Genomic DNA, 17,678 nt, shown 5'->3' on the forward strand with positions numbered 1-17,678 from the left:
CTGGGGTGAATTTTGACTTAGATGCTTGAGATAGAATGTTTTTCTGTCCCTGGAAACATCAGCATTTGAATGACTGAGTGGATGAACTGATGGTGGGAATTAGGACTGAAAGCCCCAATTTCGCAATGTGACAGGAAGAAAACTCAGACAAGGATAGTATAGCATTATAGTCTGGTTCTGCTTTTCATCTTGGCTGTTTTTCAGGGAGAGAGAGACGAACAGCAGAGTTTGCTGGAAAGCACATTCATTTTCACAGCTCTTTGTATGCTCATCTGCAGTTCAGGGGATTTAGTGATCCAAATTATGGTGGAACATATCTTTAATCTTTCCCCAAGCCCAGACAATGTGCATGAAAACATACATACCCACAAACATTTTTTCTCTTATGCTTAAATAGAGAGAGGAGATAGTACTGCTTGACTTCACAATCTCTACCCTGAAAAAGTTCTGACCTTTTCAGAAACAAGTGAGTAGATGCTGGTGATATGTGTGTTACAATGCTTTCTGTCTCATCCCTTTGGCATCTAAAGTCTTTGTCGTGGGTATCCCTGGAAACAGGACTCTTATCTTTTACTCTTAAGTACGTGTCCAAGGCCTGAAAGCTTTCATAGAAAACAGAGGGATTTACTGCTTTCTAAGCCATTGTAGTAGTGTTGTGTTACAATGTCAAACAGGAAAAGAAAACCACAATATGGAATTTGTTGTTAGCAAAATGTCTGTATTAAAATACAAAGAAAACATTCCTGTGGGAAACAGTAATTAATAAACTCTCTTTTGTATTGGTACTAAAAGCACTGCAAGTTCAATTTTCCAAACAGACCGCAATGTTTTTGAAGAATAAATTCCACTACTGTCATTCTGAAAGTCTCCCTAAAGAACAAAGATGTCAGACAATGATACCATGCACCCTACCAGGGTTCCAGCATCATTACACTGGTTTACTGCAGCATGTTCCATCAGAACTGGGTTAGATCTGGACGCTGCTTGGTGATGGCAAGCTCACAGGGCTTCCTATTGTGTTTGAGAAGGTGATAATTGCATTGGAGCCCTTGGTGTTCTTGTTCACACCCAGGATGTCCACAGTGGTTTGCTCTGGTTCGGTTTTCCTGAAGATATTTTTCATGGTTGACTGGAAGTTGTTGGTGACAAAGCAGTAGACAATAGGGTCCATGCAGCTGTTGAGACTACTCAGAGTCACTGTCACATGGTAGACAAGGAGGCTGACATTGTGGGGCATGTCTGGTTTGATGGAGATCGCTAGATGTCGCACATGGAAAGGAGTGAAGCAGATCATGAAGATGATAAGGACGGTGATGAGGAGTTGCACAGCCTTCATTCTCCTCTCCCGACTCTGGTGCATGAGGCTGGGCTTGGACAGAGCACACATAATCCTGGTGGTGAAGAAGATGATTATGATGAGGGGGACGAAATACTCGCAGACCATCAGGACCAGAATCTCAGAGAGGCAGCACTGGGCAAACCGTATTGCCATGGTGAGGATGGAGAAAGTCACTACCGTTGCAAAAATCCAAATGAAGACACAGATCCCCTTGGCACAGGTGGGGTTCCTCCATTTTCGTGAGGCTTGCACCTGTACAATAGCCAGGTAGCGGTCAACACAGATGCACGTCAAGAAGAGGATGCTACAGTACATGTTGACAAAGTAGCCAAAGATATGAACAAAGGAGCAATGCACACAGCCCTCTGCAGTATAGAACATAATGATCCGTACAGGTAAGGAGAAGCCTACCAAGAGATCGGTAACAATCAAGTTGATGGTGTAAATAACAGAGGTGGTTTTTGTCTTAGTACGGAAGCAGAATACATACAATGCCAAGCTGTTCAGCACAACACCCACCACGAAGATAATGGCATTGACAACTATCAGGGCAATCCATAGGCTGTAAAATTGTTTGTACAATTCTTTGTCAGGGTGGATGAACTTGGAGAACGTGTAGATGCTGGAGTTGGGTTGCTGGGTAGAGTTGATGTGGCCAAGAGCTGGCACTTGGGTGGAGGTCGGCATGGTCACTGGCTTTCCAGCAATCTGGAAGAAAAGATACAGGGACATATTGATGCGTACGTCACACCGTAGAGCTCAGAATATTGTCACATAACAACATTTTAACCAATGTATTTGTACAGCCTCAGTAGTTATATGTACTGCTGTACTTGCTGGTCTGTCAATATGTGAAGTGGCAGGCTGGGATTATCCCTAATTGCTAGGAAAATACCCACTTTTATAACAACTCTAGTTCAGTGGTTCCAGCTAGGTGTTTTGCAGAAGACGTACAATCCCCACCTCAAGTTGCTCCTGTTTAAAAGTGATTTTAAGGCCTGTGCAAGAATAAAGACGTGAGCTATGCCAAGGGGAGCAGAGAGGAGAAAGGAAAATCGAGGTGTGTGGGTCATGCTTGGGTCAGCCACATGGAAAATGGTCATTAGTACAAGCACAGCCCCATCATCTGACTTCTAAAATCCCTTCCCTTGGCCAGGTGATCCCGTAGAGAACTGCACACAACAGCATTTTCAGGAATTGTGAAGCTTTCCTAAAATCAAAGGATGGCTTTTTCCAGGAAAACACAAGCAAGTTGTGTGGCATTTTCTAGATATCTGTGCTCACAGCAACACCAGCCGGGAGATTTCAACCAAGGGTGTCAGCCACAACTCCTGCCAGGGTTTGACAGTTTAATTTGCAAATCATTCCTGACTTACACACTATTTTAAACTGATTTGTATATTATAAGATAAAAAAAAAAAAAAAAAAGCGCCCAATATATACAGAGACTTGGCTGGTTTCAATAAAAATAAATGGTTGAAAAATGTCTGGAATATCTCAAAAGAAGCTGAACAGGACTGCGAGGTTAAAAAAAAATCAGCTTGAATCAGCAGAGACTAATGCTGAAAGATTTGAGTTATGAGGGTTTGAAATCCCTGCTACCTTTTGCCAATTGCAAAAGGGCTGGTAGTCAAGGAGCTGCAAACACATCTTCCAGCACTTGCTGGAAGTTTTTTCCTCATGTTCACGTGGAACTTCTTACGTTCCAGTTTGTGCCCGTTGCCCCATGTTCTGTTGCTGGGCACCACTGAAAAGAATCTGTCTGAATCCATCCACTTGATTCCTGCCCTTTGAATGTATCTCATTGATGAGATCCCCTCTCAGTGTTCTTTTCTTCCAGGCTGAACAGTCCCAGGTCTCTCAGCCTGTCTTCGCTTTCCTTTGTTTGCAATAAAAACACAATACTTCATGGCTTTTCTTACAGCCAAGGATCCACTGTAATGTCCAGGTCTTTTCCAGCAGAGCAGTTCTGAGCCTGTGCTGGTGATAGGGTCATAGGATGTTGCTAGGCAGGCTTCTGTTACAGGACTGAGCTGCCAAAGAATGGGTGCTTTTCTGCTCCTCCTCAGCTTCGAGAAGGTTTAGAAATTTGGTAAATTGTCAACCCTTGAGATCAAGAGTCCTCATGGGATGCCACAGTCCTACTGTGGTTTATCTGTATGGTTCATTCAGGTGAATTGTAAGCAGAATATTTGTTGAGCAAAATCAAAAGTTAGGACTGAGGAAATTCTTTACTCAGAGGGTGGTGAGGCACTGGCAAAAGTTGCCCAGAGGAGCTGTGGATGCCTCATCCCTGGAGGTGTTCAAGGCCAGGTTGGATGGGGCCCTCGGCAGCCTGAACTGGTGGACTGCAACTCTGCCCATGGCAGGAGCGTTGGAACTGGATGATCTTTAATGTCCCTTCCAACCCAAGCCATCCTATGATTCTGTGATACTATGATTTTATGATTCTATGATAATTCTATGAATTTAGGTCTGCCATAAAGCTCCCCCAGAAAATGTCTGCAGAATTGACTTTGCCATCATGAGGAAGTCTAGGTCAGTCAGATTGGAATCTGGTCACTGGTTACGGCTCTCGTTTCTTTTTGTCCCTCATCTAGTCTATGAAAGTGTTGTGAATTTGAACAGCTGGTGCTTAACCATAAAAGCTCTCTTGAGATCAAACCAGGCGACAAATTATGCTGCAGGACTGAAATCCTGAAGCCTCATGTCAGACTGCCTGTAATGTCCGAAAGAACTGCTGGGCAAAGAGGAGCAATCCTAACTTCTGCCTACTTTTGTACTTAGTCAATTTCTATCAGCAGCCAGATGTTGGAACATCTTGTCTTTCAGGAATGGCTGGATTACCTCAACTCACACTGAACTCCAGTGGCAGCCAATGTAGGACACATGTTCTCTTTATTTTGTCTGGGTCTGATTGAGGCTGCCTACTCCTTGGGGGATGTCTTGTCTCCTCACATTTTGTGCCAAGGATGGTGCTTGGGAATAACAGGAAAAACTAGAGCCAAGACTAGCTGAAGGTAGTGGAGTTGCAAAGTGTGGCACCCAAGAAAGACCCAAGGGGAAGATGCAGAATGCTAGCATCACTTTAAAATGATTTTATAATATTAAATGATATATATAATAGATCAAGTCAGCATTTGATCTACTCTGTTTGTTTGTGTGGATCTTTAATTACAAAAACAAACTGAAATGAGCAGATGCCTGGATCTGCTCCCAGATTTCCCTTTGCAGATGACATCAAGGGGAGTGCTGCGGAAGTCACTGCACTTGTGCAAACCAGGAAACAGAGACATTTTTCTTCTTGAGTGTGGCATGAGCTTGCGTATCTGTGTTCATACAGACAGAGGTGAGGAAGGGGAGAATTAAAAATCACCCATCCCATCCCTTAGCAGGCCCTTGAGGTTTTTAACTTGTGTGGATAATAGGGCACTTCATCCCATTGTAATATTAAGGCATTGGCTGTTTTCTCTGATTTTATGTTTTCTTGGTAGCTTGCCTCTTACAGAAAGTATGTCTTCACTCTCAGATCTGTTATCAGGAACATCTGATATTCATCTTACAGTTTTCTTTTCCTATTCCAGTGAGATCAGTAACTTGAACTGCATTCAAATGTGTCTCATCCTCATAATACTAGTGAGGTATGCAGAGCATTTTAGACTAGTAGGAAAGTATCACCTGTGAGCACTGTCCAGTCATTGTCATATACAGTGTGCTGGTTTACATAGTTCCCTCTTCCCCTGAATCCCATGTGCAATGAAATAAACTCCAGATACCACAATCATCCACACAAATAACGGGCAGCACTTTATCAATGCAGTGGAGGAGCTATGTTGGAGCTGGTGTCTCTTCCTACTCTACTGCTGCCCTGTTTGGGCTCACAATACGTGCAACAACATGAAAGAAACCCTGACAAATTTAAGTAATTTTGAAGATTTCCTTACTGACAAGCTGTGATAAAACTGCTCTTGGGCTGCAGTGGGAAAAGTCTTCCTCTAATCAGATTGTTGCTGATGGATGTTTGGGTAAATGGCCTTTTAGTTTGTGGGACTGCTCTTATTACGTGGCTCACAAGCATAAAGGATGGAGAGCTGGACTGGCAAAGCAACAGCATTCCTCTGAGTGCTTTTAATGAGATGGAGCTAGACCAAACCCTTGGTTAACAGCTACTAAGTATTTTTCCATTATGGGTCTCCAAGCACTTCACAAAGGTACATGGCCCCATTTTGCAGCAGGCTAAACAAGGCACAGAAAGGCAGCCTGACCTCATGTGCGAGGAGAGGCAAACATTTCCAAAGCTTTCCAATTTTGCCTCCCTCCCCTCATTTCTGAGTCGAAAAATTACCCCAACTAGGTCTCTCTCTGTTATCAGAAATATTAATGCAGGTGTTAAAGTGGGTCAGTTCAGCTATGCATAACCGTGGAGCAGTCAGTGAAGGTCGTGAGAAGCTTTGCAGCCTCTGAAAACCTCTGTTTTGCTACGGTCTCACTATTTATGGCTTGCAGCTGTAGCATGAGCTCATGAAGGGCTACAAGAACCAGTCACCTTTTCTTGCAGAATTAATAGCCCTTGTGCTACCCCTCTGACTAAAATCTCTAGAGGAATTGGAGCTGGGCTTTCTTCATGCCTAGTTCACCTCTCATCTCCCCAGATTTCCATGGAAACTGTTTCATGGAGCTGTTAGTCTTCAAAATCCACAGTGGTTAAACATGCACCCTTCTGAGCACCGTACGAACATGTCAGTTGACCTATGCTGTTATGTTATACCTCTCAGGCTGGGTTTTGTCTGCCTGGCTCTGAGGCTGTGGGTAGCATTTCCTTAAAAGTACAGCAGGCATCTGGGTAAAAAAGGAATATGGGGAGGTAGGGAGACTGGAGGTTGTCCTGGTTTCCCTCGTTTTGATAAAGGTTCCTGCTCAGCACTGGGAGACAGGGACTTTCTCTGAAATTCTTTCTTTCTTTTATCTTTCTTTCTTTTATCATAGCATGACACAACCAATTCCATCGTTCTTGGGCCAAATAGGAAACAGATGGTCACTGTGCTGAAACCAGGGCCTGCGAAATCTTCTTTTGATGTTTGGAATCCCACTTGTTCTTTTAGCATGGGCAACTCAGTGCTACGTCTTGCCCCAAGAGGATATCCTTGGCCATCCCGTATTTCTTTCCACCCAACTTTTAGCTCTGTATTAGCCTTATGCTTCACCCTCTGCTTGCTGAAATCATCTGGAGTTTCTTCCTTGACCCACAGTACTTTTGGATCGAGCTCAGCAATTCAAGTAATAGGATACAAAAGAAAAGGCAGGTCAGGCAACTGAGCTTTGTTCTGAGCACTCTCTGAAAGGGCTATTTATTGGTGTGTACTGATAGGATCTCTGCATACAGAAAGAGAACACTGGGATGGGGAAGATGAAAAGGACATTCATAAGTGAGAACAAGTGTTATTTAGTATAAACAGCTTCAGCTTTTCTCATCTCCCTGTCCTGAATCTGAACATCTGACCTGATAAAGTGGCTCCTCTCTCATCCCCCTGTCCCCCTCATCCTGCCCTGTCTGCTAACCTTGCTCTGCTGCCGGGCATGGAGGCATGGAGGCAGCTTGTGTTTAGCTTTGCAGTCTCTCCGTGTTTAAAGTTCCATAGGTGATTTATCATCCTGTTTATAAATGAAGGGTTAAACTCACTCTCTTTCAGTTTAAATTGTATGATTCTCCTGGCAAGCTCTCACTCAACTCTGGCTCAAACTGGCCAAATATGGTGTTTTTCTACATGTTGAGGACTGGCCCTACATGTAGTAGAGCTCATTCTGTCAGCCTGGGGAGGGTGGGTTTGCTGATCGTGGGAACTGAGGGAGAAAGAGAGAAAGGGAGAGAAAGGGAACAAATCCAGCTGACAGAGGGGAAAAGCTGGTTCCCATCTATCCCCCAGTCTGTGAGAAGGAAGCTATGTTTGGGGGAGAATTATACCATTGCAAAGCAGAAATCGGGCTATTCCCAGGGTAGGGACTGTATATTTGAGAGCAACACATAAAATCATAGAATCACAGAATGGCTTGGGTTGGAAGGGACCTCAAAGATCACCTGGTTCCAACCCCAGGTTCAACTCTGTCGAAGGCAGGTTTGCCAACCACTAGACCAAGTACTAGATCAGGCTGTGCAGGGCCCCATCCAACCTGGCCTTAAACACCTCCAGGGATGGAGCATCCACAGCCTCTCTAGGCAAACTGTACCAGCACCTCACCACTCTCTCAGTAAAAACTTCCCCCTAACATCTAACCTAAATCTCCCCTCCTTTAGATTAAAATTATTCTCCCTTGTCCTATCACTATCTACTTATGTAAAAAGTTGATTTCTCTCAAGTTTATAAATTCCCTCTAAAAATTGGAAGGCCATGATGAGGTCTTTCAGCAGCCTTCACTTTTCAAGGCTGAACAAGCCCAGTTCCTTCAGCCTATCTTCATAGTAGAGGTGCTCCAGCCCTTGGATCACCTTCATGCTCTCATTTGATACCAGAACATGATGTCTACTAGAAGCTTCCAGGACTAAGTGTGGCTAGACAAAGTGTGTGAAACACCTGACTGGAGGGAACTGCTGTTGAAAACTCTCAGATTCACTCCAGGGTAGGATTATTTCTTCTCCTCCAGTGCTGTGGAACTAACAGGTGTTTTGGAGACTCAAAACACACATCTGACATGGTGGGTGCCAGACAAAATGACACCTGTTTTCTTATGGTTCAGTGTCTTGCTCAAAACATTGGATCAATGTTTTACCTTGGTTTAGATGGTTATTAATAGCTTTTTCCCATGCGGACATCTGGTTGTATTAATGAGAACTTACGTTCCAACTCTTTCCTTGGCTCCAGAACTTGTTTGAATTTATCCTTTCATTGCTGTCTAATTTCCTGAAAATTGAGGTGATCTTTCCCTTCTGCCAAATTTTGGTATAAACTAGCCAACAAATTGGAAAACACTGGGAAGACAGAGGAAGCCAGAGCTGACAAACGCACAGATAAGTACTGAACAAGGCCAGATTATCCTTGTTTCCTCTATTATGAACCTGTGAATAGTTTACTAAATCTTTCCTCAACACATCTTTTTATTTAGATCTTCCCTACAAAGTCCCAATGCATTGAAACACTTCAAACATGTTAGATGTCTTCTTTTCAAAGGAAGAACTTGGCTTGCTTCATTATTTGACTAGCATTAAATAATTTCAGATTTATACCAAATAATACGTTACCTCTGGCAGAACCAGCCTAGCTGGGGATAGATGGTAACTGATTGCCTGAGGACCATGTTGGTCAGCATGTCCCACCTTGTCCCATGGTTTGAAGAGCCATGAGCTAAACTGCCTTTGCCTGAAGCCTAGAGAAAGGTGTGAAAACACTTTTCATGCCAGCAAGAGGGATTAACACCCACCCACCCAAACTTTTAAATTTCTCTAGTTTTGTTTGAGAATCAGATTTCCCGTCTGGGCAAAAGAAAAACTTAAATGTCCAGTCCCAAGGCATGGCCAGATGCTGTCCTTCAGGCCATGTAAGCAATCACAGCGTAAGGATGTGTACTGGGGGGATAATGCAATGTTGGTTTGAGAGGTTGATGTTGCTCATGTGCTTTTAAACCATTTGCCTCCTCTCTGATGGTCCCACTGAGGCTACGTGTTGTTCTCCATCTCCAAGGCACTGCCTTGGGTGTTGCCGTGAGTTGTGATTTGATTTCTACCCCACCTTGTTCACAGTTGAATGCTGTGTGCACACAGGTGTACCCCATGCTCTCTAGGAAACCAAAATCAGGTTCTCTGTGCACAAAGAATCCAACTTCCAGGTTTGGTTAGGGATGAGTAATAGCCTGTGGGTGGCTGTGCAATAATTTAGTCTAACAGGTCATCCAAGTCCATGAAAGATCCCTGCCACTTAGAAGAGGGGGAACATAACCCTCCAAACTGCGTTCCTCTTCTTCATGGAGCAGAATGACCGGGAGGGATGTTGCCTGGCTTGAGCTGTCTGCTCTCTGCATTTGGGCTTAAGTTGGCTGTTTAACATCAGCTGATGGATCACCACTCTGTGACACCCCAGAGACAATGTTTTTTAAATCCAGAAACTGCTGCATGGTTGTCTTTCAACCCTGTCCTGAGCATGCATGGAAAATACGGAATGAAGCTCCCAAAGGTACACAGAGCAAGCAATTAATGTGCTGGCAGATTTCTTTAGAGCTTAAAACTCCTCTGTGTCCATCTGCAACAGTAATGCCTCAGTCTTTGAAAGAAGGAGCCCAGATGTATGTATAAAGGGAACACAGACGTGGGATTGTATGCACAGGTTGCAGGTCTTCTGCCTGCCTCTCTGGACCCACACATGTGCACTCATTTGCAGTGGGCACCCAGAGGTCCTTCAGCATGTTTTGATGAAGCTTACTTGTACAGATCACCTTAGGAATGCTAATAGAGGCTTTACACCTCCTCTTGCTCGTTTCTATCTCACTGCATAATAAAGTCCCTCCTGAAACATTTAGATGTCTACAATGACTTATGGCTTCTGTAGCATTTTCTGTGTCTTGCTTTTCTACTCTACCTGATCCTGGCCTCGGAGTGATGGGATTCCTGAATGTATTGGTGAATTTCCTACAAATCAGGCTGTTAGCATTTCAAGGCTCTGGGCAGCCTGGTCTGGTGGTTGGCAACCCTGCACATAGCAGGGGGGTTGAAACTAGATGATCACTGTGGTCCTTTTCAACCCAGGCCATTCTATTATTCTATTAATCTATGATCTCATAGCCTGCCAGGACTAGTACCAAGTGCCATCTGTTATCTACATCTCCATAGTAGACTCTAAGGGAAATCAAAGCATGACTTCCTGCTTATATTCCTCTCTATCCTTTGTGGATCAGTGAAATAAGCGGGGAAAGTGCATTCTTTTTGGGGAAAAAAAAAAAAAAAAAGCAGTTTTATTTTTGTTCAAAGCTAAATGTGGAAACAAACTCGTGGATTTGGAGTTTTGTAGAGCTAGCCAGTAGAAACAGAATTGTGCCTGTCTTCTTGGGAGGTTGTAACATTACAAGAGAAATGTATTTGAGTTTTTGGTGATTACAGGAATCGACCTAGCCTTTCAAGGGTGCCTGTGACACAGTGTTAGAAATGTCAGTTTGGAATAAAAATGACTGTGGCTGTGCACGAGGAGAACCCTGCAGTGAGAAATACTACGTAGGCTCAGAGAAAAACTTCATAGACAAGTGCAAAAGCATTGCAGGAGTTAAAAAAGAGCAACATCAGGCCTGTGTGTTGCTGCTTGCTTTTTGAAAAGGAAATTCTTAATTGCAAATGTAGCTGTCTATGAGCACTTTTCCCTCTTTCTGCTTTCAGCTGCCTGCTGGCTCCATCCCTTGGCAAGAAGCCTGAGCAGGACAATGGGGGAAGAGCAGCAGTGAGGTTTTGCTGTCAGGCAGTACCTGGGGCTCTGTATGGTCCAGAGCAGAAGAAAGCCAGGCTCAACCCCCAGAGAGCACAGGTATGGAGGTGATACAGATACAGGTAGGAACCAAGGGGATTGAGCAGGGAGGCGTCCCAAGGTAGATTACCAGATCTTAACCCTTTCAGAGGCTGGTTGGTATGATTTCCCATGTTAGGCACTTCAATCACTGCACTGTGCAGATAGAACCCCCCAGTGCCTTTGGGGATTTGTGAGTTTTGGATTAAACAGATTAACTTGGGAAAAAAATGAGGTGTTAGCAGGTGTATTAGTATTAAAGCATTTCTTAGGAGGTGTTGTTAAGGATCTTGGAGAGAATCTGCTTTTCCTCAGGATGACTCAGAAAGATGATTCAGAGAATCAGCACAGCCAGAGATAAAACAACCCCAGCCCCAGCAACCTTGTTCCCAGCAATGCACTGTCTCCTTTTCTAGCTTCAGAAGCCTGCGTACAGGTCATTATAGAATCATAGAATCAGAATCATTAAGGTTGAGGAAGACCACTAAGATCATCTAGTCCAACTGCCAACCCATCACCACTATGACCACTAAACCATGTCGAGGAATTCATACACAAACAAGACATCACCCCACTCCTCACAAAGGCTGGCATAATATTTTTCACTGGGGGGAAGCCAGCCCCTTCACACGTCTTTCATCACCCCCATCTCCTTGGAGAACAAATAGCATCGCACTGCCCTCAAACCCCAGAACAGAGAAACTCACAATGCAGAAACCACCTTGCAGCCCTACTGTCCCAATGGGCACTTCCCAGTGAACTTCCACACCTGCAGCAAGGACAGAACCATGGACATCTTCCATGTATTCGACAAGGTGCCATTCCACCTTCCAGGGCTCCATGATAGCCATGCTTTCCATTCTAAGTTTGGGCTCAGGTCTTCAGTGACTCCCACCTGTCCCCCTTACTGTTACCTCTTCCACATCATGCTCCCCTGTTCCACTCTGACCACTGTCCCAAAGCATCTGCTGCTACAATCCTTCTGATATATTCCTCCACCAGGACTGACTTACCTCTGGTCCGATCTCCATTCTATGTTAGAAGAGCTGCTGGTAAGAAAATTTCCTCGTGGACCTGAATGCTATCGCCCCAGGACAGAGACATCTGTTCCTACAAGCAGAACTGGAGTGACTACAGAATATGAAGAAATGCCTAATCTCCCTCTCTCTCTCTTTCTCTCTCTCTCTCTCTGTCTCCCCCCTTCTCTTCTAAATATAGCTTTGCAACTAATGGGAAAAAATACACACTCAAAAAAAAAAAAAAAAAAAAAAAGAAATTTCCACTTGTCTTTAGTGTTCAGAATTTCTCCCGAAACATCTGGCTCCTTGCCCTAAATCTCTCTGAAATTTATGAAGTGTTGGAAACACTAAAGGGAGCTCCAGCCTTGCTCACAGTGAACATCTCTACTAAACTAATATTGGTGTTGCTGCACTACCTGCCCCCTCCCCTGGTCCATTTTCCTATGTGTCTGTGGGAATGAAATCTCCTTACTGAGAACACTATCAGCTCAAGGCAACAGCAGTATCACAGGAGGAAAATACTTCTCTTTTCATCTTCTCTATATGAGCTGGGATTAGACAGAAGTCCCCAGTATTTTTAGGAAGAATCAAATGCCACTACGTCTGTGACATGCTTTGAACCAAGCTGTCCAGACCCTAAGAAAGGAGGTGGCAGAGGGAGATGAAGTGTGACCTTACATGTTTTGATGACTTCTGGCTCCAGTCATTAGAAAGAGATGTTAATTGTGTCTGCCCATGGACTAAGTTGAAGCTGCTGAGGGTAGATGAGTTGAGGTTCCACCACGAAGACCCCCAGTACATTCCTCCATCCTCACCCTTCCCTTCCATACTAGTGGTAGAATCATATCATAGCAGAGAGTTGTGTGTTCCTACACCCTTGGCTGCAGTATGGAGTCAGGAGTTGGACTCGGTGATCCTTATGGGTCCCTTCCAACTCAGGATACTCTATGATTTTGAGACTGGGCACAGTGTAGCAAAGGATCACTCGCTGAGATGGGCTCAAGGTACAGGACCAGCTTTCAAGATGTCCCTGTTGACCAGTATTGTAAGGACTCAGATCTCTTAAAGCCCCTAAAGTCCCTCTCATGAGATGATGCTTTTCTGTCTAAATAGGGTACCAAAAAAGCCATATTCAGTGGGGTGGGGCTCAAAGGGGGCCTACACAGATGTTATCTCCAGGAAGCTCTGCAGTAGATTTAGATCCCTCCTGGGAAAGAGGACAGAAAAGAAATAAAGTGAAACACTGTCACAAATTTAGTTATTTAGGAGGATAGGATTTTAGTGTCAGCCCTGAACTGTTTTTTTCCTTGCTAATTTAGATAAAGACAGCACTGATGCCAGCACAATAAACATGCAGGATATGGCCCGTAACAACAAAACGGGATCAACTGAGAGGCATTGAATTCTAGGTCAAGAGGCCAAATCCATAAATAGAGGAGAGGTAAACTCCACACATGTGTGTCTCTCTGGAGCACAAACAGTAGCTATGGATATTAGAGAAAGTTGACCTCATTTTCTGGAATTAGCTTTTCGCCCTTGAATCTTTCCCAGGAAAGCTGAGCTGGTCTTTTTTTTTTTTTTTGTCAGGATATTTTCTTGATTTCCTATTTTGAGTTTCCTCACAATGAGCAGCAGAATCTTCCTCCAGTTTTGGAACATCCTGCTTTATTATCTGTGCACCCTTATCCAGACATCCAGCCTTTCACAACTGTCCTCCAGCTCACCCATGTGCCTTGGATCTCATCTGCTTTTCACTTCCTTACGATTTGGAAAGTTAGTGTGATTGTAAGGCCTCCAAGAGTCATCTCTGGATAGTAAACTTGCTTTCACTTCCTTCATTCTTGGGGATCTATCAAGGGGAAGAATGAAAAAGAACCCACCTGCTTGCTTGACCCCATTGTTCTTAGTGTCTGTGGTGGCAAACGTTTATGTTTCCCTCAGTCTGCTAACAAAACTGTTACGTTTAAGGAATAGCTCTCTGGATGTACAAATGCAAGACTAAAAAGAAAGGAGACCTTTCTCTAGAATAAGTTATTGATACCTATGCTCTGTTCATGTGCCTGGTCATTCTTATATGAGGACTATCTTGTATTTGTTCTCCTGTGTAATGCATGTGAGCTTTGTTTCCATCCCTCGTGCATGGGATAACGAGTGGCCTGCACTCCCCCGCTATCCCAGCCTCTCTCTCCTTGCCGAATTTAGAGCTAAACTTATAGTGGCAACAGCTGCAAAGTTTCAAGTTGTGCCTGAGATAGAGCAGAACATGCCATATTGGGAAGCAAATGCTGCTGTTAAGGTGGAGAAGGCACATCCGAGTTCTGGGCCACGCTTTGTCCCAGACAGGGTTCCCACACTTGACTTCAGGGGGAGCTGCAATTGTAGCCGATGAAGCTTCTATCGTCTCTCTTTTCAGATTTTATGATGCTCCCAAAGGGAGAAGGAAGGTAGAAAAAAAAAAAAGCAAAGCTTTAGTAAGTGGAAATTTTTCAAGCTTGCTGGTTGAATATGCAACAATATTAAATATTGCAGTGGGTGTCTTGAGATTGTAAATGGAAGACGGCACTAATCAGCTAAAATGAGCATGCTGGAGAAGGAATAATGGTCAGGACAGGGAAAGGTGCTGCTGGCCCATAATAATTTCTACTAATCCATTAACATTAGCATATGAAATAGAGATGGGATGGGGCTCCATTAAAAAGCACAGAATATCAAAGCAGGAGGCTAGGCAGCTCTGGAAGAGAGGATCAGGAGGTTGATACCATTCACCACCCTGGGGAGATATCTTCTGTGTTTTTGTCAGAAGGGAATTCTTTTCCAGTCATATTCAAAGAGAAGAGCTGAGTTGCCCTTCAAGATTGAGATTGGACTCAGTATAATGAATTTTTGAACTGCCAAGATGGGCAGGATCGACTATGGAGATATTTCTGTTGACCAACTCTTTAAGGACCCAAACAAGACTTGTATCTGAACGTGCCTGTTTTTGTCAAGTTGAATTTACTCTATTTTACTGAATAGATCCTCAGAAATTCATTCACCAGTGGTGAAGGAGAGCTTCTACCCAAGGAGGTCCTGGACCCAGACCTCGCAGAAAGTTGAGGAGCCTTCACCTGTGGTCATGGAGGACAGTGAAGGATAGGATCCTCACTATATGGAGAGCACAAGAAGTATGGGATCTAATCTATTTGGGAATCCTTTTTTAATTAGCTTCTTCAAAGAACATGAACTCACATGCCCGTAGACCACCTCCATTGAACATTTTCCGATTTTCCCACCAACATAGATGTTCCTGAAATGTTTGTCCACTGTCTTGCTCTTGTATCAGGCAGCAGAAGAATCATGAAGGGAAGCAGCCAAGGAAATGGCCAAGGTCACAAACTAGCATATCTTCACATGACTGCTTGCAGGAAGGGTTGCCCAGTGGACATAGATGCAGGGCTGATGAAGAGGCAACAGTAGATGTGGTCTGCTCCCTGCCATGTGAGTGAATCCATTATCACAGCAGGAAAAGACAATTACCTGGAAGAGAGTCTACATTCATTTTACCCTCCACAACAGCTCTTCCCTCTAGTTAATCTGCCCCAGAATATCCAGAGGCCTTAACAATCTCTGAAAAAGACTCATATATATGGTATGCACTGAACACAAGCTCTGCATTCTTAATTCACTACAGCCTAAACGGCTGTTGTGAGATGCTATGAATCAGATGCAGAACTGAAGACTCAGAGAAATGGCTTGATTCCCACAGATGATCCAAGGGTAGAAAGGAGTCACCTTTCACAGAGGGCAGTTGCCAAGAAAGCTTCACATAGCATTTGGGTTAGGGTAAAATCTGCGGACACTGAGACTCCTAAAAAATGTGTAGTAATGTCCTTCATTTTAAAGGGGCCCAGCTAACCCCATCACGCTTCCTTACCATTAACGAGTGAGACGTGTGTTCCTTTCCCCTGGAAGGAAAGCCTTGGACAGCAGTGTGGGAACATTGTCAAAGGACAAGGAACAAAACACTGGCTTCTGTCCCAGCCCTGCTGCAGAGTGTAATGGAGCAGAGCAGGGTCTAACAGGTGCCAAGCTCCTGCCAGATGGATGATAGCACCTGCCCTAGCATTTACTAACATGAGAATGGGGGAGAGAGGCAGATATTTGGTGGGAACAACTTGTAGCTATACAGACTTGGTGGGGCTGAGAGGAACCAGGAGGAACACCTGACTCCTCATCCTATATCCAGCTCTCACTCTGTTTGTGCACAAGGGTTGGAAACACAGCAGAATCAGCAGGTAAATGGAATTGCACAGGGGATCAGGTAGAGTCTGTGCCCTTCCCTCATTCTTGCTCCATCACCAGTGCAGAAAGAGGAAAATCCCTCCTCTTTATAGATCACAAACTGGTGCTTGGTAAAAGGAGTTGTGGCAAGTGTGTGGATCTGGGTTTTTCCTGGACAATTTAGGAGAGTCCCTGGGAAGCCCACTTGAAACACCCAAGAATCTCTCCCCTTTATTAGGAAACATATTAGCAAAGGTTCAGGTTTGATATTAGGAAAAAGTTATTCTCAAGAGCAGTTACGCATTGGAACAGGCTGCCCAGGGAAGTGGTGGACTCAGTGTCCCTGGAAGTGTTAAAGAAAAGGGTAGATGTGGCACTGAGTGTCATGGTTAGTAGGCATGGTGGTGACGGGTTAATGATTGGACTAGAATGGTCCTTTCCAACCTTAATGATCCAGCTGACAGCTGGATTGAAAACTGTCAGTAGCCAGCTTTGGGCTCATGCCACTTCTTTCTTTGAAGCCAAGCAGAGGGAGATGTGCCTTAAAATTCTGGGGTTGAGTGGTCATTCTTTGCTATTCTTGGATGTAATGATTGAGGCATGCTGTGTAGGGCTGTTTGGAAGATCAGAGATCCCCTTGGAATCTGAGCTCTGAAATGATAGCTATGCCTAAGGTGATAGCTGGAGGGGTTGAAGGGAAAGATAAGAGCTCTTTGCAGTAAACTCTAGACAGAATCCACAGGGAAGAAACAACCTTTGTCTCCCAGAATTTGTACCTCTCCTGCAATGCCTGGGGACAAAAGCACCATAGGGGCAGAAAAACACAACCATCTCCTGCCCAGAGAGAGAAAGCATCCTACTGCTTCCCCTGGCCATGCTCAGCATCCCATAGCATGACCCTCAGCATGTGAAACAGAGACTGTGTTGATCTATAAAAACGACCCAGCTGCCTCTATAATCACAGTTTGTAGGGGCAGCCGTACCTACCTGACACAAGAGGCTCAGTGAAGAACAGTCAGTTTCCCATGCCAAGACACTATTCCAAGATCCCAGCCACTTCCCAGAACCCACTCACCATCTGCAGAGAATTGCAAAGGTCAGAGGGACCATTATCCATGTCCCTGCCACTGAACAGGCTCCCATCTGCGTCTTTAGGCAGGGTCGGAGATCAGACAGTTGCCATATGGGGGGCTCCTGCTGATGGGATCCAGCTGTGATTTGTCTGTTTGATGAGGAACAGGGAAAGACAAGTGGTTCTCAGATAAACCACTTGTTGGGTGAGTCAGGCATGGGAGAAAAAGAGTGCAAGAGCCAGTTTCCTGCCTGCCTGCTGCATTTTTAGGAACTGACTTTTCTGACCATTGCCTCCTCCTGCATTTCTCTCCCCTGCTCACACCAGTGAGGTTTCCAGTATGTATCCTCAATCAATTAATTAACAAAATGAGCTGGATTGATCCTTTGGCAACCCAGCAAAGTGTGTCATGTCTCAACAGTCCCTTGCTATCCAACCCCAGTTGGGATCCCCAGCAATGTCCCTCTCCTACCTTTGTGTCCCCCCAGCCCACCTCTGGCTAGCAGCCACTT

The 17,678-nt window shown here is 44.5% G+C and overlaps 1 protein-coding gene and 1 long non-coding RNA gene across 2 annotated transcripts in view; one reads left to right on the plus strand and one right to left on the minus strand.

The window, feature by feature from the left end:
* The window catches only part of LOC121110142, a 35,522-nt gene extending 23,570 nt beyond the window's left edge, over nt 1-11,952 (plus strand). Inside the window, exons 2-3 of the long non-coding RNA XR_005856049.1 lie at nt 10,692-10,836; nt 11,818-11,952. This is a non-coding gene — a long non-coding RNA (uncharacterized LOC121110142). The remainder of the gene's footprint in view (nt 1-10,691; nt 10,837-11,817) is intronic.
* Nucleotides 698-12,025, minus strand: GPR20 (G protein-coupled receptor 20). The gene is made up of 2 exons (XM_425941.8): nt 11,829-12,025; nt 698-2,047 (listed from the first exon to the last, which is right to left on the minus strand). Exons 1-2 carry the CDS (start codon nt 11,844-11,846, stop codon nt 968-970), a joined length of 1,098 nt encoding a protein of 365 aa, XP_425941.3. The 5' UTR covers nt 11,847-12,025; the 3' UTR covers nt 698-967.
* Nucleotides 12,026-17,678: the final 5,653 nt, after the last annotated feature.

Source organism: Gallus gallus, chromosome 2 (genome assembly GCF_016699485.2).
Source record: "Gallus gallus isolate bGalGal1 chromosome 2, bGalGal1.mat.broiler.GRCg7b, whole genome shotgun sequence".
In the NCBI taxonomy this organism is placed as follows: domain Eukaryota; kingdom Metazoa; phylum Chordata; class Aves; order Galliformes; family Phasianidae; genus Gallus; species Gallus gallus.